Here is a 27,708-nt window from a genome sequence, read left to right as displayed (position 1 = left end):
ACTGCAGAATTCCCAGCCTCTGACCTGCTCTGGTAGCCGCAGTATTTATAAGGGGCGCGATTCTCCGACCCCCATGCCGGGTGGGAGAATCGCGGGAGGGCCGGGCGAATCACGCCACGTCGCCCTGGCACCCCCCGCGATTCTCCCACCCCCCCCAAAAATGGCGTGTCACGTTTTGCAACAGGCCGCTCGGAGAATCGCAGCTCACCGTTTCTAACGGCGACCGGTGATTCTCCGGACCGGATGGGCCAAACGGCCTGCTGAACCCAACCGGTTCACGCCGGCGCCAACCACACCTGGTCGCTGCCGGCGTGAACAGCGAGCGCCCTCTGTGTTTGGGGCCTGTGGAGGGCGGAGGGAGGATCGAGCACCAGGGGCGTGCTCAGGAGGTGTCTGGCCCGCGATCGGTGCCCACTGATCATCGGGCCAGCTTCTCTAAAAGACGCACTCTTTTCCCTCCGCCGCCCCGCAAGTTCAAGCCGCCATGTCTTGCGGGGCAGCGGAGGGGAAGACGGCAACCTGCGCATGCACGGCTGACGTCACTTAGGCGCCGCCGGCCGCGTCATTCCCGGCGCGCCGCTTTGACGCAAGCGTCAAGGCCCGGCACCCGAGATTCACGCCCCGCCGCTCCTAGCTCCCTGGGTGGGTGGGGGGGGGGGGGGGGGGAGAATATGGAGCGAGGAGCGGCCTCTGATGCCGGAGTGAAACACTCCGGGTTTCACTCCGGCGTCGGCTGTTTGTCTCCCTTTGGGAGAATTGCACCCAAGATTCGTCCTGTTCAGTTTCTGGTCAATGGTAACCCCCAGGATGTTGCTAGTGGGGAATTCAGTGATGGCAATGCCATTGAATGGCAATGGGAGATGCCTAGATTCTTTCATGTTGGAGATGGTCATTGCCTGGCACTTGTGTGGCGTGAATGTAACTTGCCCCTTGTCAGCCCGAGCCTGAATGTCTCACTTCATTTGGACATGGACTGCTTCAGTGTCTGAGGAGTCGCTAACGGTGCTGAACATTGATCAATCATCTGCGAACATCCCCATTTCTGACCTTATGATGGAAGGAAGGTCATTGCTGAAGCAGCTGAAGATGGTTATACATCAATTCTATAGACTGAAGGCATTACGGAAACAGTTTATCTGTCTTGTACTTGTGGTGATATGATTTGCATAGCTGTCTGCCATTGGGGCAGAACACCGGCTTGCCATTGGCCCTGGTCGGTCATATGCCTCTCGACCGATTGGTTGAGACCAGTCATGTGACAGCTCTCCAATTGGTCGAGAGGCTGAATTAACCACGCCTCCTTGCCGAGGTATAAATAGTCAAACGCCCGGTGGTCGTCCATTTTATTGTAGACAACCGCAGGGCTAAGTTCTAGCTTATTAAAGCCTAACTTTTGTAAAGCAACTCGTCTCTCGTGCAATTGATGGCTCATCAGTACTCCAAATCATTAAGACTAATAATAGATCCACAGAGAAAAGATAAAATCAAATTTAATCGTATGTACATTTATGACATTCACATTGACACATAGAACACTAATATTTACAGAAGAGGTTGTGATAAGCTCCATCTGACAGTATTCAAGCCACTTCCCATGATGGCCCAGTGTCATTTCCTCTAGTATGTGGGGCATTGCTACAGTGGCCTGGTTGAGGTGGGGGTTTAAAAGTGAGGTACAGACACAAGGCAGAGGCTGGGTGTGAAGACAGGAAGAGGAGTGACAGAGGTGATAATGGTGAGGAGCTCCTGAGTTTGATGCTTGGAGTGAGGGTTGACCTGACTCTTCATCAATCTCAGTAACAGTCAGAATCAACCAACCACAGCCTCCTGGGCACTGGCTGTCTTATACAGTGTAGGTAAAGCCACACCTTGTGTCTGTGGCAGACGAGAAGCTATCAAAACCCCTCCCACCACCCTGTGTAGACTTATCCTCACACTTATGGTGAGCAGTGCTCATAACATGGGATCCTTTATGACTGTCTGTCCCACCCTTTCAGCTGGGAGACAGGCTTGAAAGAAAACTGGGAAGACATTTCCTTGCACTTGGGAAAACTGAATGCTCTGGGTGCAGTTACAGGGAGAGGGAGCAAAGGTTACAGATTCTCACGGAACTCCTTCCAGCCATTAAACTAAATGTTGAGTGGCTCTCTCACAGGCATGCACTCTATCATCACCCAGATTTCATTCCTGAATTCACTGATTCAACGGCACCAAGAATACCTGGCAATCATTGAATGAATAGAGGGTAGCACAGTGGTTAGCACTGTTGCTTCACAGCGCCAGGGTCCCAGGTTTGATTCCCGGCTTGGCTCACTGTGCGGAATCTGCACCTTCTCCCCGTGTCTGTGTGGGTTTCCTCCGGGTGCTCCGGTTTCCTCCCACAAGTCCCGGAAGACGTGCTTGCTAGGCGAATTTGGACATTCTGAATTCTCCCTCTGTGTACCTGAACAGGTGCCGAAATGTTGCAACTAGGGGCTTTTTCACAGTAACTTCATTGCAGTGTTAATGTAAGCCTACTTGTGACACTAATAAAAATTATTCTTATAGAATGCCATGGCTTGCAAAGTAAAAAGTGTCTGTACATATATACATATACATATATACATATACATATATACATATACACATATATATATATACATATACACATATACATACATACACATATATACATATATACATATATACATACACATATATACATATATACATACACATATATACATATACATATTATTTCATACAGGATGACTTTCTCCTTCAAAATTAATTCTACAAAATTACGAGGGGCATGGACAGAGTGGATAGTCAGAGTTCGCTTTGTTCTTTGCACAGCAGAAGAATATATATTGCTCCTTTTTTCACTGTGTGCCCTCACCTATTAGATGAAGTGCGCACTGACCCCACCAACCGCTACATGCTCGGACTGTACATTTTTATCAGTTACACTCCTCACAGTCGGAAAGTGGTGGACAGCGATGCCAGACTTCCTATGCAGCCTCTTCACTTCTATGGCTACTGTATGAAACGGTCTGAGGGAGCGACAGTAATTTGGAGCAGTCCTGGGGTGAACCCATGCTAGCCTGTGGGAAGTCAGACACCCTTCGGCATCTTCATGTCAATAAGCAAGGGGAAAGGTGGGGAGAGGGGGGTAGTTTATGAGCCTCTGACTCCAGCTATGGATCACAGCAAGGGCTCATGAAATTACCCCTCAATGTTCCTTTGTTAAAGTGAGGAATGTCAGTATTGGGGCATGGAAGACCTTTGGAAACTTACTGATGACACTCAGCACTCACAGGTGAGGTACTGCACAGGGTAGATGCAAAGTAAAGCTCTCGCTCTGGTCTGTTCAGATCAACAACCCGACAGTTTGCATTTCCTGTCACCATTACCTGTCACCATAGTGTCTATGCGAGGGTACTTTACTACTGTGGGTCCAACGTCCACTTTGAACTCTGGGTCTTGACCACTCAAGCTCATTGCCTACTGGACCACTGTAGCCAGCAGGAAGAGTTGAAACAGGACCCAGGTCGCAGGGAGACAAGAGCACTGACTCTCTGATCCAGTCCCCCATGAGGATTCACAGCTGGGCCCGTGGTCCTCAGCACTCTCAAGGACTAAGGAACCGCTTGATAATACAATTATGATTCGTGGTCTTCAAGCTGTGACTGACAACTTGTCGAGTTGATCTTCACGCAGTCTCCCACAAGTTCTGCCGTGACCAAGAGAAGAGTGAAATTAGCCCAATGGACAATGGGGATTTGTGATACTTCCCTTCCCCAGCCGTCTAACTGACCAGGAATGCTCCAAAAAAAACTGGACCCTGCAGCCATATCAACCCAGCTGACGTTGCTGACAGTCACAAATATTCTGTCGCGATAGTTGAGTTGAAACACTCCGCCCTGGTAAATGGAATGCAACTCATATTCCCTGTTCTTCGCCCAGCATATTGTCCGGGTGTTTTTCATTAAGAGAATGGGTTCAGGGTAGGCAGTATTCTTGTAGATATACTGCACCATCTGAGCGTTTCTGGCAACTGACAGCGAGTCAGCTGGGCTGGAGTCTGCAGCTTCCCAATATCGGAAGTAGGTCTGGCCGTAGATGTAATAGAGTCCAGTTTTCGGGACGATCAGCTCTCCATCTTTGTATTCCACACTGTGCAGGAACGCCAGCCCTCTCTGGGGCTCCCAGTTGCGGATTTTCTGCCCCTGAAGCTTTCTTGACGCTGGACCTGCGACATTAACACAGTAAAAGCTGAGTGACAACAGGCTCGAGTAGGCCAAAGATCTACCGGCAACGGCGAGCGCAGCACATAATCGCGAGAGGTTAGAAGAAGGGGAGGCAAAGTCATTGAGACGGAGTGAAGGAGGCTGATAGGGTGGATTCTGGGAGGTAGTTTCTAATGGCTGGGCAACCTGAAACACAGGGGGTGCGCCCGGTCTCAGGATGGGGGGGGGGGGGTCAATCATTTCAGATTGAGATGAGAAGTTTCTTCACTCAACCCTAGTGGGTTGAGGATGGTCGCGTGCATTTCAGGTGCATTTCAGGTGGGGATGGGCAGATCTTTGGCCTGGCTAAAAAAGTGGCCTGGAGCGTGAGGTTGAGGCAAAAGATCAGCCGTGATGGCATTGGTTGGAGCAGCAGGCTTGATGGGCCGAATGGTCTGCACCTGCTCCTATCTCTTTTAGAGTGGAACCTTCCCAAGGCAGCAGAGGCAGGTAAGGGGAGATGAAGCTTTTTGAAGGGTTCTCATGTTTTCCTCCCTACCCCATCAGCGACGCCTCCCCCAATGGGACTGTCCTCCATTCAGTGCAGAAAGCTCCCAGGAATGCCCCCGACCTTACCCTCTCCCCCCCAGAATCAGAGAATTTACAGTGCAGAAGGAGGGCATTCGGCCCATCGATTCGGCACCGGGACAGTGGATACTGAGGTAGGCCACTTTGTTAACTGACCACCTCATTGAAGATCCTGATGACGTGTTTCTGAGCCGTCCCGAAGCCTGAGGTTTTTCCATTGGGATTCCACCCACAGGGACAGGAGGAGGCCATTCAGTCCTTCAGGAACATTCCACTGTGCCGTTAGATCACAGCTCATCTGCAACTTAATTTCCTCTACCCACCTCATTCCTGAAAGCCGCAGTGCCCATAAGTAACAAAAATCTACTACTCTCAGTATTGACATTTTCAACTGACCTCCAGCAACAACAGCTTTGCCGGGAGATTCCCTCTTCCCTTTGTGTGAGGGAGAACTTCCTGATATCACTCCTGAACAACCTGGCTCTTATTTTAACGGACTGCCCTTTTGTTCTGGACTCTCCCTGTCAGAAGGAATAATTCCTCTCGACACAAATTATCAACACCTTTAATGAAAATTGAGGGTATGCAACACCACCTCGGTTTAACCACTCAGACTGGTTAGTAGACCTTGGGCAGGATTCCTACCCGGTGGCGCCGAGGAGTGGCGTGAACCACTCCGGCGTCGGGCCACCCCGAAGGTGCAGAACCCTCCGCACCTTCAGGGGCTAGGCTGGCGCCGGAGTGTTTGGCGCCCCGCCAGCCAGCGCGGGAGCACCAGCGTGTGCTGGCATCATCCCAGCGCATGCACAGGGGGTGGGTTCTTCTCCGCACCAGCCATGGCAGAGGTTGATAGCGGCCGGTGCGGAGGGAAAGGCAGAGGCCCGACTGTGGATCGGTGGGCCCTGATCGTGGGCCAGGCACCCCCCGGGGCCAGATCCCCCCACCCCCCGCGGACTCTGCAGGCCGCCGGTGGAGCCAGGTCCCGCCGGTAAGGACCTGTTGTGATTCACGCCGGCGGGACAGATCAAAAACGTGCATCGCGGGCCGGAGAATCACCGGAGGGGCCCGCTGCCAACGGCCCCTGACCGGCACGGCGCGATTCCCGCCCCCGCCAAAACCCCGGCACCGGAGAATTCGGCAGCCGGCGGGGACGGGATTCACGCCACCACCCCCCCCCCCCGCCCCCCCCCCCCCCCGCCCCACCCTCCCACCCACCCCCCCCCCCCCCCTCCCCCCCGCCGCCCCAGCCGATTCTCCGACCCGGCAGGGGGGGTCGGAGAATCCCGCCCTTATCTGCAAGACAATACAGGTTCTGGGCAACGTCAGCATTTATTGCCCATCCCTAATTGCCCTTAAGATGGGGCATAAATTTCCTTATCTAAGAGTCAATCCTTATCCCACCTCTGGTCTTCAACCTCCGTCATGAAACCTATCTCAACCTGGGGGGTGCTGCTGGCAACATCAACAGATCACAGCTCTGTAGTAGAGTCATATGGACTCACAGCGTTAACTCTGCTTCTCTCTCCACAGATGCTGCCTGACCTGCTGAGCTTTTCCACAATTTTCTGTTTTTATTTCGAATTTTGTTTTTAACAACAAATCAATCCATGCTGTGCTCACATTAAATTAACCCCACGTCTATTTTATGGGGTGTTGTTAATCCATTGTAAACGTCTGTTAGCCGTGGCCCACTGTTCTCAGCTCTTGATCAGCAGGCCATGAGTTCAATCCCCTCTCCAGCAAGGTCAGCAAACCAGGCTGAAAGGCTCAAGGCCCTTGGTGAGGGGACAATCAAGGCACAAAACCCTTTGAACCAACAGATTGATCAATAGGGCAGCACGGTAGCATTGTGGATAGCACAATTGCTTTACAGTTCCAGGGTCCCAGGTTCGATTCCCGGCTTGGGTCACTGTCTGTGCGGAGTCTGCACATCCTCCCCGTGTGTTCGTGGGTTTCCTCCGGGTGCTCCGGTTTCCTCCCACAGTCCAAAGATGTGCAGGTTAGGTGGATTGGCCATGCTAAATTGCCCTTCGTGACCAAAATTGCCCTTAGTGTTGGGTGGGGATACTGGGTTATGGGGATAGGGTGGAGGTGTTGACCTCGGGTAGGGTGATCTTTCCAAGAGCCGGTGCAGACTCGATGGGCCGAGTGGCCTCCTTCTGCACTGTAAATTCTATGATAATCTATGAATACCTCACCACTGCTTACAGGAGCTCACTGCATGTAAATTGGCTGCTACACTGCCACAGTGACTGTGCTTCGAATGTACTTCATTGGCTAGAAAACACTTTAGGACAGCCTAATGTCTTTTTTATTGACTTTGATTGATTTGATTTATTGTCACATGTACCGATGCACAGTGAAAAGTATTGTTCTGTATACAGTCCAGACAGATCGTGCCACACATGAAAAACCATAGGACATGCAAATACAGAATGTTGATACATAGACACAGTCATTGGGTGAAGCATATGGGGCGCGATTCTCCCAGACAGGGAGAAATCGTAAGGCTGGCGTCAAATCCGGGCGGGTTTGACGCCAGCCTCCCCCTCCCCGATTCTGGTCCCCGGTCGGGGCTAGTATGCCGCGGCCGTGAACTCCGGCATCGCGGGCTTAACGAATTTCGTTAAGCCCGCTTGCCAGAGTTTGCGCCGGCTGACGCGTCACATGACGTCATCGCGCATTTGCGCGAAACCCGCGCATGCGCGGGCCGGGATGCCCCTCAGCCGCCCCGCGAAGTGATACAGCGGGGCGGCGGAAGGACAAAGAGTGTGCGGGAATCGGACCCGCTGCCCGCGATCGATGCCCACCGATCGCGGGCCCATGGCACCCTTGGCACGGCCGTGGTACTGCCGTGCCAATCGGTGCCATGGTTGGCAAGATCGGGACTTTATGGCCGTTTTTACGAACGGCCAGACCAGGTGTGTTTGCCGTTCGTAAAAACGGCCGTAAAGGGCTGGGAACTCGGTCCATCGGCCAGCTGAGAATCGCTGCTCGCCGTAAAAAAACGGCGGCAGCGATTCGTATCGGGAGTCGGGGGTGGGGGGGGGGGGGGGAGAATAGCGGGAGGGCGTCGGACTAGCGTGGCCGTAAAAATTTACGAACCCCGCTATTCTCCGCACCGTCGTGAGTGCGGAGAATTGCGTCCATGGAGTGTGGTACTACTCAGTAGAGAAGATGTGTGAAGAGATCAGTTTAGTCCATAAGAGGGTCGTTTAGGAGTCCGGTAACAATGGAGAAGAAGCTATTTTTGAGTCTGTTCGTGCGTGTTCTCAGACTTCTGTATCTCCTGCCCGATGGAAGAAGTTGGAAGAGTGAGTAACCCGGGTGGGAGGGGTCTTTGATTATGCTGCCCGCTTTCCCCAGGCAGCGGGAGGTGTAGATGGAGTCAATGGATGGGAGGCAGGTTTGTGTGATAGACTGGGCTGTGTTCACGACTCTCTAGTTTGTTACAGTCTTGGGCTGACAGTTGCCATACCAGGCTGTGATGTAGCCAGATAGGGTGCTTTCTGTGGTGCATCCACAAAAATTGGTGTGTCAATGTGGACATGCCAAATTTCCTTAGTTTCCTGAGGAAGTACAGGCGCTGTTGTGCTTTCTTGGTTGTAGTGTTGCCGTGGGTGGACCAGGAAGGTTGTTATGGAATGTGGGCATCACTGGCTGGACAAGCATTTGTTCCACATCCCTAATTTCCCTTGCGAAGGTGGTGGTGAGTGGCCTTCTTGAACCGTTGGAGTCCATAATAATCATCTTTATTAGTGTCACAAGTAGGCTTACATTAACACTCTAATGAAGTTACTGTGAAGTCACCACACTCTGGCACCTGTCCGGGTACACAGAGGGAGAATTCAGAATGTCCAATTCATCTAACATGTGTGGTGCAGGTACACCTACTGTGCTGTTAGGGAGGGAGTTCCAGGATTTTGTTCCAGCGACAGTGAAGGAACGGCCGATATATTTCCCAGTCAGGGTGGTGAGTGACTTGGAAGGGGAACCTCCAGGCGGTGGGGTTCCCAGCTATCTGCTGCTCTTGTCCTTCTAGATGGTAGTGGTGGTGGGTTTGGAAGGTGCTGCCTAAGGAGCTTTGGTGAGTTGCTGCAGTGCATCTTGTGGATGGTACACACGGCTGCCACTGTGCATCGGTGGTGGAGCGAGTGAATGTTTGTGGAAGGGGGGAGCAATCAAGCGGGGCTGCTTTGTCCTGTATGGTGTCGAGCTTCTTGAGTGTTGTTGGAGCTTCAGTCATCCAGGCAAGTGGAGAGTATTCCATCACACTCCTGACTTGTGCCTTGTAGATGGTGGACAGGCTTTGGGGGGGGTCAGGAGGTGAGTTACTCACAGGATTCCAAACCTTTGGCCTGCCTCGGTAGCCACAGTATAAATATAGCTAGTCAATTCAGTCTGTGGCCAATGGTAACCCCAGGGTGTTGATACTGGCCATTGAGCCATGTTGAACGGTGCTATATAAATGCAAATCTTTCTTTTTTCCCCCCCGAAGGGCCGGCGTGAGTTAGCGCATGCGCCGTACCGCCGGTGTGTACTGTGCATGCGCAGACCGACCGGCGTATTCTGGCACGCGCAGGGGGTTTCATCTCCACGCCGGCCATGGAGGAGCCCTACAGAGGCCGGCGCGGAAGGAAGGCGTGCCTGCACGGCACAGGCCCACCCGCAGACCGGTCGGCCCCCATCGCGGGCCAGGCCACTGTGGGGGCCCGGATCCCCACCCCCCTCCCCCGAGGACCACACCAGCCGGCCTAACAGCCAGGTCCCGCTGTGTGGGCCCATGTCCATTTCACTCCGGCGGGACTGCCCAGAAACCGACGGCCGCTCTGTCCATTGGGGCCCGGAGAATTGGCGGAGGGGGGGGCGCGGGGCGGGGTGTCAGGCACCAAATAGCTCAACTGATAGCAAATTGGCTAAAAATAGTCAGGGAGCGGAGGTAAGGGATAGTTATTCAGATAGGAGGAGTATTGCAAAGGCCAGCGATCGGACCACAATTATTCACAATTTACATTTATGGTGAGAACAAGGGAACTCCATATTAAAATCTGCAGATGTTATCGAAGTAGCCAACATTAAAGAAGCTGCCAAAGTTACTACAGTAGTGAAGGAGCTCTGAGGGGCCATAACTCACCTGCCAGTGGGGTAGACCTGGTCTTGTAGTTCCCAGTCAAATGAGCAGCAATTTTTTGTACAGTTAGCCGTGCACCTGATTCTGACTGCGTCAGGGATGGGAGTAAACGAGACACCTCACCTGAAAGAAGCAGAACAAAGAGTTCATACATCACCTCAGGGATGGACGCAGTGCCTAATTTATCTCTATCCCTCCCTCCCTCTCTCTCTTCTCCCTGCCTTTTCGTTCCTCCCATTTCCACCCCCAACTTCTCTCATGGAGACGTTGGGTCACAATCATCATTCACAGAGGGCGGGATTTTCCAATCCCAACCGCCATGGGAATCGTCGCCGGGGGGGGGTGGAGAATCTGACCAGGCGGGGCTGATAAACCCGGCTCAGAGTGTCAGCAGACTATTCAGCAACATGTACCATCATACCTCAACCCCCCGGTGCTTGTACAGTGGTAGATATGGACTTTCAAAAGGCGTTTGACAATGTAGGAGATATCGGACTACTGTGAGGCACATGACATTAATGGAGCTGGGTGTACAAGGCAGACTTTGGGAGTTTGCAGACAACACAAAACGTTATGCCGTAAACGCTGAGGACGGCAACAGACCCCAGGAAGGCTCAGGCTGGTAAATGGGCAGGAACATGGTAGATGGAATTTATTGCTGAGAAGAGCAAAGTGGCACCTTTTGGTGGGAAGAATGAGGGGTCACAATGTAAATTAAATAGTACCACATGATAAACCCATGACAGAGCTGAGGACCAGACACAAGAGAGTTCTGGAGGCGTACGCACACAAACCTTTGAAGGCGGCACGATAATATGAGAAGGCTGTTAAAAAAAGAACCATATGACTGGGATCTTGGCTTCATAGGGTGGCACGGTAGCACAGTGGTTAGCACTGGTGCTTCACAGCGCCAGGGTCCCGGGTTCGATTCCCACTTGCGTCACTATCTGTGCGGAGTCTGCACCTTCTCCCCCGTGTCTGTGTGGGTTTCCTCCGGGTGCTCCGGTTTCCTCCCACAAGTCCCGAAAGACGTGTTCTTAGATGAATTGGACATTCTGAATTCTCCCTCTGTGCACCCGAACAGTCGCCAGAACGTGGCGACTAGGGGCTTTTCACAGTAACTTCATTGCAGTGTTAATACTTGTGACAATAATAAAGATTATTATTATTATCATACAGAGTACGAAAATCCAGAAGGTCTGATAAACCTTTACAAAATACTGGTCATGCCTTAACTGGCAAATATTTTAGGAAGGATGTCAATATACTAGCATGGTTGAGAATTGGTCAACAGACGATAATTTTAATGATGGGCACTGGGTGTAACGTTTCCGCAATTACTGAGAAAGGGAACGGTGAGAAAGATGCAAAGAGGCTGCCGAGAGATATGGACAGGTTTAGTGAGTGGGCAGGAACCGGACAGATGGAGTGTAATGAGGAGAATTGCAAAGTTATCCACTTAGGAGGAGAAATAGAAATGCAGGGTATTTCTGAGGGGCCGAATGGCCTATTCCTGCCAGTATTTCACATGTGCCACGGCCGTGGAGAGGATTTACTAGGACGGTAGCGGGCAGAAGGGACTTCAGTTACGAGTGGAAGCTAGAGGAATTGAAGTTGCAGCAGAGAAGGCTGGAGGGGGATTAAACAGAGATGTCAGTGCATAAATCGACCTTTGAAGCATAAAAGAAGACCCCAATAAACTGAGTGTGGACTTATACACTGAGTATAAAAGTGAACTGCCAGTGTGAGTGTGGGTGGGCGCCATCTTTGCCGTTTGCCACGTGGGGTCCTCTCCATTTTGGCGTGTCCTAAAGTCCCACACATCTGTGCAACACGGCACACATCAGCTGCTTGAGCCCTTGCACCCAAATGGGTAAAGTATTTATTTGTGGGGTGAAATTATGAGGTTGAAAAGGAGAAGTCAACTCACACACTCAGGACGCGCCAAAACATGGGCCGGGATTCTCCCCCAACCGGCGGGCTGGGCCGTACCGGCGCCAAAGAGCGGCGTGAATCACTCCGGTGTCGGGCCGCCCGGAAGTTGGGGAATCCTCCGCACTTCCGTGGGCTTGGCCGGCGCTGGAGTGGTTGGAGCTGCGCCAATTGCCGCCAAAGGGCCTCCGCCGGTCAGCGCATGAGCAGGAGCGCCAGCGTCTGCCGCGTGGGCAGGGGGATTCTTCTCCGTGCCAGCCATGGCGGAGCTTCACAGAGGCCGGTGTGGAGGGAAAGAGTGCCCCCATGGCACATACCTGCCTGCAGATCGCTGGGCCCCTTTCGCAGGCCAGGTCACCGTGCCCCCCCCCCCCCCCCGGGGCCGGATCCCCCCGCGCCCCCCCCCCCACCCCCCCCCCCCCCCCCGAGGACACCGCAGGCCGCCCTCAGAGCCAGGTCCCGCCGGTGTGGACCGTGTGTATTCGGCAGGACCGGCCGAAAACTGGCGCCCGCTCGGCCCGTCGGGACCCGGAGAATCATCGGTGGGGGGGGGGGGGGGGTGAAGGCCACTGCCAACGGCCCCCGACCGGCGCGACGTGATTCCTGACCCTGACAAAAAACCGGCGCCGGAGAATTCGGCAGCCGGCGTCGGAGCATCGGGGTGGGATTTGCGCCGCCCCCCCCCCCCCCCCCCGCGATTCTTCGACCCGGAGGGGGGGGGGGGGTCGGAGAATCATGCCGATGGTTTTTTGGGTGCAAGAAAGGACGACATCTTCAGCGGGATTCTCCGACCCCCCGCCGGGTCGGAGAATCCCGGGGGGAGGGGGGGCAGCGTGAAATCCGCCCCGACGCCAGCTGCCGTATTCACGGCGGTTCCAAGCATGCGCGAGATCACGCCGACCCTTTGCCGCCGGTTGGGGCGGTGCCAATTCCTCACTTTCGGGGGCTGTTGATGCCGGAGTGGTTGGCACCGGTTCTCCCGCCAGCGTAGGGACTCAGTCCCCGGAAAGGAGAATCCCGGCTCCTATACGGTTTGTCTTATACTTTGTAGCCCTTGGTAACAGGGGTCAGATCCATGTAATGATGAATGACCTCCTTCTGTCTTGTATTATTCTACGTGATAATAGTCAGAGAATCCTGTAAGTTAAGCTCTGAGATGAATCATCCGTATGAAAAACATTAACTCAGTTTCTCTGTCCGCAAGAAGCTGCCAGATCTGATGGACTTTTCCAGCATCTTCTGTTTTTATCATTTTTAGTGATATTGGGTAAGGTACACAGGGGGCACCCTCCTAGCCTTTCTTCAAAATGGTGCCATGGGATCTTCTTATATCCACTTGAGAGGGAAGGTGGAGCTCTGTTCAACATTTTATCTGGAAGACGGTACTTCTGGCAGTGCCGCACTCTCCCGGTATTCCGTTGGAATATCTCTGGCAGTGCAGCACTGTCTCGGTATTCCATTGGGATATCTCTGGCAGTGCCGCACTCTCTCGGTATTCCGTTGGGATATCTCTGGCAGTGCCGCACTCTCCCGGTATTCCATTGGGATATCTCTGGCAGTGCCGCACGCTCTTGGTATTCCATTGGGATATCTCTGGCAGTGCCGCACTCTCTCGGTATTCCATTGGGACATATCTGGCAGTGCCGCACTCTCTCGGTATTCCATTGGGATATCTTTAGCAGTGCAGCACAGTCTCGGTATTCCGTTGGGATATCTCTGGCAGTGCCGCACTCTCTCGGTATTCCATTGGGATATATCTGGCAGTGCCGCACTCTCGCTTTACTCCATTGGGATATATCTGGCAGTGCCGCACTCTCTCGGTATTCCATTGGGATATCTCTGGCAGTGCCACGCTCTCTCTTTACTCCATTGGGATATCTCTGGCAGTGCCGCACTCTCTCGGTGTTCCATTCGGATATCTCTGGCAGTGCCGCACTCTCTCGGTACTCCGATGGGATATCTCTGGCAGTGCCGCACTCTCTCGGTACTCCGATGGGATATCTCTGGCAGTGCCGCACTCTCTCGGTATTCCAATGGGATATCTCTGGCAGTGCCGCACTCTCTCGGTATTCCAATGGGATATCTCTGGCAGTGCCGCACTCTCTCGGTATTCCATTGGGATATCTCTGGCAGTGCAGCACTGTCTCGGTATTCCATTGGGATATCTCTGGCAGTGCCGCACTCTCTCGGTATTCCAATGGGATATCTCTGGCAGTGCCGCACTCTCTCGGTATTCCATTGGGATATCTCTGGCAGTGCCGCACTGTCTCGGTATTCCATTGGGATATCTCTGGCAGTGCCGCACTCTCTCGGTATTCCATTGGGATATCTCTGGCAGTGCCGCACTCTCTCGGAATTCCGTTGGGATATCTCTGGCAGTGCCGCACTCTCTCGGTATTCCGTTGGGATATCTCTGGCAGTGCCGCACTCTCTCGGTATTCCGTTGGGATATCTCTGGCAGTGCCGCACTCTCTCGGTACTCCGATGGGATATCTCTGGCAGTGCCGCACTCTCTCGGTATTCCATTGGGATATCTCTGGCAGTGCCGCACTCTCTCGGTACTCCGATGGGATATCTCTGGCAGTGCCGCACTCTCTCGGTATTCCATTGGGATATATCTGGCAGTGCCGCACTCTCTCGGTATTCCGTTGGGATATCCCTGGCAGTGCCGCACTCTCTCGGTATTCCATTGGGATATCTCTGGCAGTGCCGCGCTTTCTCTTTACTCCATTGGGATATCTCTGGCAGTGCCGCACTCTCTCGGTATTCCGTTGGGATATCTCTGGCAGTGCCGCACTCTCTCGGTATTCCATTGGGATATCCCTGGCAGTGCCGCACTCTCTCGGTATTCCATTCGGATATCCCTGGCAGTGCCGCACTCTCTCGGTATTCCATTGGGATATCTCTGGCAGTGCCGCACTCTCTCGGTATTCCATTGGGATATCTCTGGCAGTGCAGCACTGTCTCGGTATTCCATTGGGATATCTCTGGCAGTGCCGCACTCTCTCGGTATTCCAATGGGATATCTCTGGCAGTGCCGCACTCTCTCGGTATTCCATTGGGATATCTCTGGCAGTGCCGCGCTGTCTCGGTATTCCATTGGGATATCTCTGGCAGTGCCGCACTCTCTCGGTATTCCATTGGGATATCTCTGGCAGTGCCGCACTCTCTCGGAATTCCGTTGGAATATCCCTGGCAGTGCCGCACTCTCGCTTTACTCCGTTGGGATATCTCTGGCAGTGCCGCACTCTCTCGGTATTCCGTTGGGATATCTCTGGCAGTGCCGCACTCTCTCGGTACTCCGATGGGATATCTCTGGCAGTGCCGCACTCTCTCGGTATTCCATTGGGATATCTCTGGCAGTGCCGCACTCTCTCGGTATTCCGTTGGGATATCCCTGGCAGTGCCGCACTCTCTCGGTATTCCATTGGGATATCTCTGGCAGTGCCACACTCTCTCGGTATTCCATTGGGATATCTCTGGCAGTGCCGCACTCTCTCGGTATTCCATTGGGATATCTCTGGCAGTGCCGCACTCTCTCGGTATTCCATTGGGATATCTCTGGCAGTGCCGCACCCTCTCAGTATTCCATTGGAATATCCCTGGCAGTGCCGCACTCTCGCTTTACTCCGTTGGGATATCTCTGGCAGTGCCGCACTCTCTCGGTATTCCGTTGGGATATCTCTGGCAGTGCCGCACTCTCTCGGTACTCCGATAGGATATCTCTGGCAGTGCCGCACTCTCTCGGTATTCCATTGGGATATCTCTGGCAGTGCCGCACTCTCTCGGTATTCCGTTGGGATATCCCTGGCAGTGCCGCACTCTCTCGGTATTCCATTGGGATATCTCTGGCAGTGCCACACTCTCTCGGTATTCCATTGGGATATCTCTGGCAGTGCCGCACTCTCTCGGTATTCCATTGGGATATCTCTGGCAGTGCCGCACTCTCTCGGTACTCCATTGGAATATCCCTGGCAGTGCCGCACTCTCGCTTTACTCCATTGGGATATCTCTGGCAGTGCCGCACTCTCTCGGTATTCCGTTGGGATATCTCTGGCAGTGCCGCACTCTCTCGGTATTCCATTGGGATATATCTGGCAGTGCCGCACTCTCTCGGTATTCCGTTGGGATATCTCTGGCAGTGCCGCGCTCTCTCTTTAGTCCGTTGGGATATCTCTGGCAGTGCCGCACTGTCTCGGTATTCCATTGGGATATCCCTGGCAGTGCCGCACTCTCTCGGTATTCCATTGGGATATCTCTGGCAGTGCCGCACTCTCTCGGTACTCCGATGGGATATCTCTGGCAGTGCCGCACTCTCTCGGTACTCCGATGGGATATCTCTGGCAGTGCCGCACTCTCTCGGTATTCCATTGGGATATCTCTGGCAGTGCCACACTGTCTCGGTATTCCATTGGGATATCTCTGGCAGTGCTGCACTCTCTCGGTATTCCATTGGGATATATCTGGCAGTGCCGCACTCTCTCGGTATTCCATTGGGATATCTCTGGCAGTGCCACACTGTCTCGGTACTCCATTGGGATATCTCTGGCAGTGCCGCACTCTCTCGGTATTCCGTTGGGATATCTCTGGCAGTGCCGCACTCGCTCGGTATTCCGATGGGATATCTCTGGCAGTGCCGCACTCTCTCGGTACTCCGATGGGATATCTCTGGCAGTGCCGCACTCTCTCGGTACTCCAATGGGATATATCTGGCAGTGCTGCACTGTCTCGGTATTCCTTTGGGATATCTCTGGCAGTGCCGCACTGTCTCGGTACTCCATTGGGATATCTCTGGCAGTGCCGCACTCTCTCGGTATACCGTTGGGATATCTCTGGCAGTGCCGCACTCTCTCGGTATTCCGTTGGGATATCTCTGGCAGTGCCGCACTGTCTCGGTATTCCGTTGGGATATCTCTGGCAGTGCCGCACTCTCTCGGTATTCCATTGGGATATCTCTGGCAGTGCCGCACTCGCTCGGTATTCCGATGGGATATCTCTGGCAGTGCCGCACTCTCTCGGTACTCCGATGGGATATCTCTGGCAGTGCCGCACTCTCTCGGTACTCCAATGGGATATATCTGGCAGTGCTGCACTGTCTCGGTATTCCGTTGGGATATCTCTGGCAGTGCCGCACTCTCTCGGTATTCCATTGGGATATCTCTGGCAGTGCCACACTGTCTCGGTATTCCGTTGGGATATCTCTGGCAGTGCCGCACTCTCTCGGTATTCCGTTGGGATATCTCTGGCAGTGCCGCACTCTCTCGGTATTCCGTTGGGATATCTCTGGCAGTGCCGCACTCTCTCGGTACTCCGATGGGATATCTCTGGCAGTGCCGCACTCTCTCGGTATTCCATTGGGATATCTCTGGCAGTGCCGCACTCTCTCGTTATTCCGTTGGGATATCCCTGGCAGTGACGCACTCTCTCGGTATTCCATTGGGATATCTCTGGCAGTGCCACACTCTCTCGGTATTCCATTGGGATATCTCTGGCAGTGCCGCACTCTCTCGGTATTCCATTGGGATATCTCTGGCAGTGCCGCACTCTCTCGGTATTCCATTGGGATATCTCTGGCAGTGCCGCACTCTCTCAGTATTCCATTGGAATATCCCTGGCAGTGCCGCACTCTCGCTTTACTCCGTTGGGATATCTCTGGCAGTGCCGCACTCTCTCGGTATTCCGTTGGGATATCTCTGGCAGTGCCGCACTCTCTCGGTACTCCGATGGGATATCTCTGGCAGTGCCGCACTCTCTCGGTATTCCATTGGGATATCTCTGGCAGTGCCGCACTCTCTCGGTATTCCGTTGGGATATCCCTGGCAGTGCCGCACTCTCTCGGTATTCCATTGGGATATCTCTGGCAGTGCCACACTCTCTCGGTATTCCATTGGGATATCTCTGGCAGTGCCGCACTCTCTCGGTATTCCATTGGGATATCTCTGGCAGTGCCGCACTCTCTCGGTACTCCATTGGAATATCCCTGGCAGTGCCGCACTCTCGCTTTACTCCATTGGGATATCTCTGGCAGTGCCGCACTCTCTCGGTATTCCGTTGGGATATCTCTGGCAGTGCCGCACTCTCTCGGTATTCCATTGGGATATATCTGGCAGTGCCGCACTCTCTCGGTATTCCATTGGGATATCCCTGGCAGTGCCGCACTCTCTCGGTATTCCATTGGGATATCTCTGGCAGTGCCGCACTCTCTCGGTACTCCGATGGGATATCTCTGGCAGTGCCGCACTCTCTCGGTACTCCGATGGGATATCTCTGGCAGTGCCGCACTCTCTCGGTATTCCATTGGGATATCTCTGGCAGTGCCACACTGTCTCGGTATTCCATTGGGATATCTCTGGCAGTGCTGCACTCTCTCGGTATTCCATTGGGATATATCTGGCAGTGCCACACTGTCTCGGTATTCCATTGGGATATATCTGGCAGTGCTGCACTCTCTCGGCATTCCATTGGGATATATCTGGCAGTGCCGCACTCTCTCGGTATTCCATTGGGATATCTCTGGCAGTGCCACACTGTCTCGGTACTCCATTGGGATATCTCTGGCAGTGCCGCACTCTCTCGGTATTCCGTTGGGATATCTCTGGCAGTGCCGCACTCGCTCGGTATTCCGATGGGATATCTCTGGCAGTGCCGCACTCTCTCGGTACTCCGATGGGATATCTCTGGCAGTGCCGCACTCTCTCGGTACTCCAATGGGATATATCTGGCAGTGCTGCACTGTCTCGGTATTCCTTTGGGATATCTCTGGCAGTGCCGCACTGTCTCGGTACTCCATTGGGATATCTCTGGCAGTGCCGCACTCTCTCGGTATACCGTTGGGATATCTCTGGCAGTGCCGCACTCTCTCGGTATTCCGTTGGGATATCTCTGGCAGTGCCGCACTGTCTCGGTATTCCGTTGGGATATCTCTGGCAGTGCCGCACTCTCTCGGTATTCCATTGGGATATCTGTGGCAGTGCCGCACTCGCTCGGTATTCCGATGGGATATCTCTGGCAGTGCCGCACTCTCTCGGTACTCCGATGGGATATCTCTGGCAGTGCCGCACTCTCTCGGTACTCCAATGGGATATATCTGGCAGTGCTGCACTGTCTCGGTATTCCGTTGGGATATCTCTGGCAGTGCCGCACTCTCTCGGTATTCCATTGGGATATCTCTGGCAGTGCCACACTGTCTCGGTATTCCGTTGGGATATCTCTGGCAGGCCGCACTCTCTCGGTATTCCGTTGGGATATCTCTGGCAGTGCCGCACTCTCTCGGTATTCCATTGGGATATCTCTGGCAGTGCCACACTGTCTCGGTACTCCAATGGGATATCTCTGGCAGTGCCACACTGTCTCGGTATACCGTTGGGATATCTCTGGCAGTGCCGCACTCTCTCGGTATTCCGTTGGGATATATCTGGCAGTGCTACACTCTCTTGGTATTCCGTTGGGATATCTCTGGCAGTGCCGCACTCTCTCAGTACTCCATTGGGATATATCTGGCAGTGCCGCACTCTCTCGGTATTCCATTGGGATATCTCTGGCAGTGCCGCACTCTCTCGGTTCTCCGTTGGGATAACTCTGGCAGTGCCGCACTCTCTCGGTTCTCCGTTGGGATAACTCTGGCAGTGCCGCACTCTCTCGGTTCTCCGTTGGGATATCCCTGGCAGTGCCGCACTCTCTCGGTATTCCGTTGGGATATCTCTGGCAGTGCCGCACTCTCTCGGTATTCCATTGGGATATCTCTGGCAGTGCCGCACTCTCTCGGTATTCCATTGGGATATATCTGGCAGTGCCGCACTCTCTCGGTATTCCATTGGGATATATCTGGCAGTGCCGCACTCTCTCGGTATTCCATTGGGATATCTCTGGCAGCGCCGCACTCTCTCGGTATTCTATTGGGATATATCTGGCAGTGCCGCACTCTCTCGGTATTCCATTGGGATATCTCTGGCAGTGCCGCACTCTCTCGGTATTCCATTGGGATATCTCTGGCAGTGCCGCACTCTCTCGGTTCTCCGTTGGGATATCCCTGGCAGTGCCGCACTCTCTCGGTATTCCATTGGGATATCTCTGGCAGTGCCACACTGTCTCGGTATTCTATTGGGATATATCTGGCAGTGCCGCACTCTCTCGGTATTCCATTGGGATATATCTGGCAGTGCCGCACTCTCTCGGTATTCCATTGGGATATCTCTGGCAGTGCCGCACTCTCTCGGTATTCCTTTGGGATATATCTGGCAGTGCCGCACTCTCTCGGTATTCCATTGGGATATATCTGGCAGTGCCGCACTCTCTCGGTATTCCATTGGGATATCTCTGGCAGCGCCGCACTCTCTCGGTATTCTATTGGGATATATCTGGCAGTGCCGCACTCTCTCGGTATTCCATTGGGATATCTCTGGCAGTGCCGCACTCTCTCGGTATTCCATTGGGATATCTCTGGCAGTGCCGCACTCTCTCGGTATTCCGTTGGGATATCTCTGGCAGTGCCGCACTCTCTCGGTATTCCATTGGGATATCTCTGGCAGTGCCGCACTCTCTCGGTATTCCATTGGGATATCTCTGGCAGTGCCGCACTGTCTCGGTTCTCCGTTGGGATATACCTGGCAGTGCCGCCCTCTCTCGGTACTCCAATGGGATATCTCTGGCAGTGCCGCACTCTCTCGGTATTCCGTTGGGATATCTCTGGCAGTGCCGCACTCTCTCGGTACTCCGATGGGATATCCCTGGCAGTGCCGCACTCTCTCGGTTCTCCGTTGGGATAACTCTGGCAGTGCCGCACTCTCTCGGTTCTCCGTTAGAGGTGTCAGCCTGGACCGATTGCTCAGGTTTCTGAGAGTGGGTTTTGAAGACACGGGCCGCAATTTAAGCAAACAGAAAGAATGTCCCATAGCAAGTTCGTCGACTGCCTGTTCCCCGGCACTCACAGCGCCAAGAGACACAATGCTATCTAACTTGACTCGGGTTGGATACGGGGCCTCAGCAGGGAGCGCATGGCCGAGACTGCACTTAGCCCCGTTTCCTGCACTGCGATCCCTGCTCTCCGAAGCCCCTCAGTGCAGGCAGCGATCGGGACGCCATTTGCAAATGGCATCCTAATCTCTCAAACCCCCAATGCGACCCTCGAATCGCCCCCACACCAACTCACTGTAAGGAGGACCCCAGGTCCCTCCACATCCTTCCCCACACATCCATACAGGGCAGCCCCCAGCCCCCCCCCCCCCCCCCCCCGCACCCCGCCTGATCACCACTACGCCAGAATTGCCAGCTTTGCACCTTGGTAGTGCCTCCTGGGCACCTTAGCAATGCCAGACTGGAACCTAAGTGGCACTGCCAGGGTGCCAGTCTAAGAGTGCCAGAGTACCGCTCTGACCACGGGGCATGCACCTGGGGGCCTCCAATCTCCTGGGAGACCCCCATCAGTGGCGTTCCGTCTGGTTCCCCTTTGTGGAGAGCAGCACTGAATGACTCTCGCCCGAGGTCTCCAAGGCAAAGCGGAAAGATCCCAACGTCTCGGTTACCTCGCTGCTTATTAAAGTGAGACTCGCTGTTTCGCTTCAATATGCAGAATTGCCAAACAAGAGATCCCGCCCACAATGGGCAGGCTTCACATCGGTTGACATCTCGCGAAAATGCGTCAGGTCTGGCGAGGCGCGGCGAGCCGGGGAGATCCCGGGAGCGGTGTCTCCCGTCATTCCCCAGCCACGTTCTGCCGCAGCGCGATGCTTTCTGGTCGAGGGGCTGAGGGGTAGATCGCCCCCATGGTCTTCGAACCTCAGAGGAAGGAATGCTCCCCAATGAGACACTGCTGGCAGATAAACCTGTACCTCAGGGGTGGGCAAACTTTTCCGTGCAAGGGCCACATTCAGAAATTCACAATTTTAAAGGGCCGCATAGTATATTAAGTAAAATAATTACTTCACCCGGTTATGATTCTGGGCGCCTCATATAGAACATAGAACAGTACAGCACAGAACAGGCCCTTCGGCCCTCAATGTTTTGCCGAGCAATGATCACCCTACTCAAGTCAACGTATGCACCCTATACCAGTAAGTAACCCAACAGCCCCCCCCCCCCCCCCCCCATTTGCCCACCCCTGCTGTACCTGATTGACTCCTGGCTCCGAACCTCTTCTCGAACACGGACAAGGACTGGAGCCTCTGTCTGTCTTGACAGATAAAACCTACTTTCAAATTCACCCATTAAAACGCAAGCAAATCTATCAAATCTAAAACATTTCTTTGAGAAGATATCAATCCAGACAGTCAAAATGTACTTACCTTTTACAATTACAGACATGTCCTGTTCATATTGATTGGAAATAGTCTGCAAAAGGATTTAACAACAAAAATAAGTTTAAAAATATACATTTTTCCAAAATAATCTCGTCACCTCTCTCTCCACATTTAATACATTTCTCAGGAGGAACCTCACTGACCAAGCTTCTGGTCACCTGCCCTCGGACAGAGTTTGATAACCGTCTTATGAAGCCCCTTGGGACGATTTTCAACCTTAAAGGCACTATACAAATGGAGGTTAATGCAGTTGATGTACCTTTTCTATCAGCTGCTGGATCTGTGCTCGGAATTTCCAGCAGAGATCCTCATTCCTTTCCGTTTTCTCCCCGGTGGGATCGACGTAGAATTCCTCATCTCCCTTGGGGCCAGCGTGAAGATGCAGAATGTCCTCCGTCAGGCAGGCCATGTTGTTCTTGGAGAAGGACTCCTGTACCTGGAATGCGGCACGAAAAACACACGGTGAAGTAGGGTATTGTGCATCTAATGACCTCTTCCCATCGCCCATATCCATCCAATTACTTCTTCCTCACAGGGGTTATCAAGCCGCTCCTTATAACGAGCAATGTTTTAGATTTCAATCATCTCACATGTCCGTGTGTTCTGTTCATTGTGCATCCATTAGATACAGATGCCAGCTGTGAACTGAGGACTCACCTGTGCGAATCTAAAGAGGAACAGGCTGAAACGGGTTTGTAATAACCCTCACCAAAACCCATGAGAATGGCCCAATGAACCTCCTCATGGGGCTGGTGGAATACAAACTCCCCCGCTGAGGGGCAGAGGCCTAACAAAGCCGGCCCAGATTGGGACCGTCATGGTCGGTAGTCCAGGCTGGGACTGATGTTCTATAGGCCCCACTGCGGCCTTTATCGCAGGCCAATACGTCAACGCCCATCCAGGGCAAAGCAACCTGCTTGATTGGCACCCCATCCACCATCCCCGTAACAGCCTCCCCGAACAGGCGTCGGAATGTGGCGACTAGGGGCTTTTCACAGTAACTTCATTGAAGTCTACTCGTGACAATAAGCCATTTTCATTTCATTTTCATTTCAGTTTAAACATTCACTCCCTCCACCACAAGTACACAGTGGCAGCTGTACCGTCTACAGGATGCACTGAAGCAACTCATCAAGGCTCCTTCCAACAGCCTTCCAAAGCCCAGGACCTCTACCACCGACGAGGACAAAAGCAGCAGGCGTACGGGAACACCGCCACCTGGAGGGTGGCTGAAAGGGTTAAATGATGAAGGCATGCTGCTCAGCCTCAAGAGGGAGAGAAGATTAAGAGATGGTCTAATTGCGGTGTTTCAGACGATTAGAATATTTGATAGGCCGGAGAGAGCAAAGCGATTCTCCCACCCGGTGCAATCCAATTTTATCCCTGAACCAACATCTGTGACCTGATCAGGTATTGCTGCCTGTGAGAGCTTCCTGTGCCCCCATTGGCTGCCACACTTCCCACAGTGTGTCAGCTTTCGCTCTGTTGGGTAGCACTCTTCCCGGAGTCAGAAGGTTGTGGGTTCAAATCCCACCCCAGATATTTGAGCACAAAACCCAGACTAACACTGGAGTGCAGCACCCACCCACCCCCCCCCACCCTCCCTGCTTTCTACACCTACACCATCCTTCTCCATAGTGAACACAGATGCTAAATACTCATGTAATACCTCACCATTGTCTTTCAGCTCCACACAGAGGTTACCACTTTGACCCCTAATGGGCCGTACTCTTTTCCTGGTTACCCTCTTGCCCTTAATGTATTTATAAAACACCTTTGGATTTGCCTTTATTTTACCCACCAGTGTTTGTTCATGCTCCCTCTTCGCTCCCCGACTTTCTTTTCTCAGTAACCCCCCCCGGCAGTTTCTACTCTCCTTGAGGGTATCCACTGTTTTCAACCCCCTGAATCTGCAATAATTCTCCCTTTTTTCCTTATCCAATGCTGTATATCCTTTGACATCACACGTTCTCCGGATTTGTTAGTTCCACCTTTTACCCTTACAGGAACATATTGGCCCTGTAATCTCTCTGTTTCCTTTTAGAATAACTCCCACTGCTCTGATCAGGATCTTCCCACAAGTAGCTGCTCCCAGTTGTCTTTGGCCAGATCCTGTCTTATCCCACGGCATGGACAATCTGGGCTGAAGGGCCTGTTTCCATGCTGTAAACGTCCATCAAAGCCGGCTTGCCCTGGTTCAGAAACCTAGGGCGGGATTCTCCGACCCACCGCCGGGTCGGAGAATCGACGGGGAGCGGCGTGAATCCCGCCCCGCCACTCCGACCGTCTGCCCGAATTCTCTGGGCCCCGTTTTTATGGCGGGGGGGATCGCGTCGAGTCGGTCGGGGGCCGTTGGCCGTGTTCCCCCTCCCCCGGCGATTCTCCGGCCCCGATGGGCCGAGCGGCCGCCCATTTTCGGCTGGTCCCGCTGGCGTGAAATGGACATGGTCCATACCGGCAGTACCTGGCTCTGAGGGCGGCCTGCGGAGTCCTCGAGGTGGCGCGGGGATCCAGCCCCAGGGGGTGAGACCCCCCACGGTAGCCTGGCCGCGATCGGGGCCCATCAATCTGCGGGTGGGCCTGTGCTGTGGGGGCACTCTCTTCCTCCGCGCCAGCCTGTCTAAAGCTCCGCCACGGCCAGCACGGCGAAGAAACCCCCTCCGCCTGCGCAGGGATCACGCCAGCGGTTCTGCCAGAACACGCTGCCGCTCCCGAGCATGCGCCAACCCGCACTGCCGGCGGAGGCCCTTCAGTGCCAGTTGGCACGGCGCCAACCGCTCCAGCGCTGACCTAGCCCCAGAAGTGCGGAGGATTCGGTTGGGGGAGAATCCCGGCCCTAGTTTCCAGTCCATCTTTGCCCCTTTTCTATCACTACCTTAAATCTTACCGAGTTATGGTCACTATCACCGAAATGCTCCCCCACTGACACTGCTGCCACCTGCCCAGTTTCATTCCCTAAAATTAGATTAATTACTGCCCCCCCTCTTGTGGGACTTTCTGCGTGCTGGTTCAAGAAGCTCTCCTGAATGTATTTTAAGAATTCTGCCCCTTCTGAGCCATTCCCGTTTCCTATCCAAATTAATATTGGGGGAATTAGAATCCTCCGCTATTATTACCGTATTATTTTTACACTTGCCTGAGATTTATCTACATATCTGCTCTTCTATCTCTTCCTGACTGTTTGGAGGCCGGTAGCAAACTCCCAGCAATGTGATTGCCCCTTTTTTTCAGCCTCAGTTAAGGAGCCGGCTAAGATATCACCCCCCCCCCCCACTGCAGTAATTGGCTCCTCGATCAATATTGTGACACCCTCTCCTTCTTTTACACAGCCCCGTCTCGCCCGAAGACTCTATACCCCGGAATACTGAGCTGTCAGCCCTGCCCCTCTCTCTTGGCTGAGTCGCTGCGATAGCAACAATATCACACTCCCATGTGTTAAACAACACCCTCAACTCTTACCCTAGCATTAAAAATAATTCACCTGAGGAAGGAGCTGTGCTCCGAAAGCTAGTGATTCGAAACAAACCTGTCGGACTTTAACCTGGTGTTGTCAGACTTCTTACTGAGCCCACCCCAGTCCAACGCCGGCATCTCCACATCGTTAAAGTAAATGCCATTCAGTCTGGCCATATTCCCTGTTCCTTAACAGGTTGCTCTGCCTTCTTCTATATTCAGCTGTGCATCACCCCCCCCCCCTCCCTCTCCCACCCCCCCCCCCCCCCCCTCCCACTGTATCGCAGCACTGTGACCCACACCCCTGCTAAATTAGTTTAAAAAGTTACCACAGTCCCAGATGACCACAGGCTGCTTTCCCCTTTGAGGGGAGAGAGCTGACTGGTGGTGATTTAACCTGTGGGTCCCCACACCTCAGGCAAGGGGCAAGGTTGAGAAAGCGGGACCTTGATGAATACATTAGTTAAACGCCAAATTAGTTTAACCCCCCCCCCCCCCTCTCCCCCAACAGCAAAACTCCCCACGAGGATGTTGGTCCTATTCTGGTTCAGTGATCTGGGACCCCCCCGGCCCCCCCGGCAGGGTCGGAGAATCGCCCGGGTCCGGCGCAAATCCCGCCCCCGCCATGGCCGGAATTCTCCACCACCCGAGAATCGGCGGGAGCGGGAATCACGCCCCGGCGATCGGCGGGCCCCCCGCGGAGATTCTCCGGCCCGCGATGGGCCGAACTCAGCGATCCCGCCGCTGAGAGGCCAATCCCGCCGACGTGGTTTAAACCACCTCTGGTGCCGGCGGGATTGGCAGCGCGAGAGGGCCCCCGGGGTCCTGAGGGGGGCGCGGGCCGATCGGACCCCGGGGGGTGCCCCCACGGTGGCCTGGCCCGCGATCAGGGCCCACCAATTGGCGGGCGGGACTTCGGGCCATCGCGGGCACCAGCGCATGCGCAGACCGGCAAAGGCCTTTTGGCCAGCCCCGACGCCGGCCGGCGCAGCACCAAAGGCCATTGGCGCCGGTTTTCGCGCCATCGGTGGAGCGGAAACCACTCCGGCACGGGCCTTGCCCCTAAAGGTGCGGATCCGTACCTTTGGGGAGGCCCGACGCCGGAGTGGTTGGCGCCACTCCGCTACGCCGGGACCCCCCCTGCCCCGCCGGGTAGAGGAGAATCCTGGCCCTGGAATCTAAAGCCCTCCCTCCTGCATCATCTCTTCAGCATTAATCTGCTCTCCCCTCCTCTCCCCGTACTCACTGGCACGTGACACGGGGAGTAAAGCCATTGAGGTACTCCTTTCCAATCTGCCACCTCCCTCCCTGAACTCCTGCTGCAGGACCTCACCCCCCTTTCCCCCAATGTCATTGGTACCAATGTGAACCACGACCTCTGACTGTTCACCCTCTCCCTTCAGAATACTCTGCAGCCATTCAGTGATGTCCTTGACCCCGGCACCAGGGAGGCAACACCCACACTGGAGTCACGTCTACAGCTGCAAAAACCCCTGTCTGCACCCCGCACTATCGTGCCTCCTACCACTAATGTGTTTCCACTCTTATTCCACCCCCCCCCCCCCCCCCCCCCTTGTGGAGCTGAGCCACCCGCAGTGCCCCGTCACTCCGATCGCGTTCTGTCACAGAAACACGGTTGAACTCTGGGGAAGGAGAGAATTTTCAGAGTATACAGAAAGAGCATTGGCCGCCCGTTGAATTGTTCTTTCAGAGAACCAGCACAGACGCAATGGGCCGAATGGCCTCTTTCTGAGCTCTAACCCCAATCTAAGATTCAAATTCATTACAATAGTGACAACAATTAATTGGCTATGAAGGTTCTGGAGTGTGATGAGATTGCGAAAGGTCGATAGAAATGCAAGTTCTCGCCTGCCTTTTAGCTGTTATTGTGACTGCCAACCTTGAACAGCAGTAATGTCAATTTTCAAGTGAGACTGGCTGAGCAGGTCCCAACAGGGGATGTACACCAGAGATCAGATTTCATATCAAGCTTTGCAATGGAGAAATCAAGAAAATATAAAAGGGGAATTTATTCAGCACTTTTAGGATGTCTCAAAGTGCTTTATAGAGAATGAGGTGCTACCCTAAACCTCTTCACTCT

At 53.8% G+C, this 27,708-nt stretch overlaps 1 protein-coding gene across 1 annotated transcript in view; it reads right to left on the bottom strand.

Annotated features, from left to right (window-relative positions):
• Positions 1-3,641: 3,641 nt before the first annotated feature.
• LOC119976563 (tumor necrosis factor ligand superfamily member 10-like) overlaps positions 3,642-27,708 on the bottom strand; it is a 49,337-nt gene continuing 25,270 nt past the window's right edge. The window contains 5 exon segments of the mRNA XM_038817152.1: positions 3,642-3,814; positions 3,816-4,231; positions 9,931-10,050; positions 22,140-22,185; positions 22,414-22,590. Coding sequence (XP_038673080.1) covers positions 3,788-3,814; positions 3,816-4,231; positions 9,931-10,050; positions 22,140-22,185; positions 22,414-22,590 — 786 coding nt within the window. The 3' untranslated portion in view covers positions 3,642-3,787.

Source organism: Scyliorhinus canicula, chromosome 13, assembly GCF_902713615.1.
Source record: "Scyliorhinus canicula chromosome 13, sScyCan1.1, whole genome shotgun sequence".
NCBI lineage: Eukaryota > Metazoa > Chordata > Chondrichthyes > Carcharhiniformes > Scyliorhinidae > Scyliorhinus > Scyliorhinus canicula.
The sequence above is the reverse complement of the archived record's forward strand: the minus strand, read 5'-3'. Positions and strand labels throughout refer to the sequence as shown.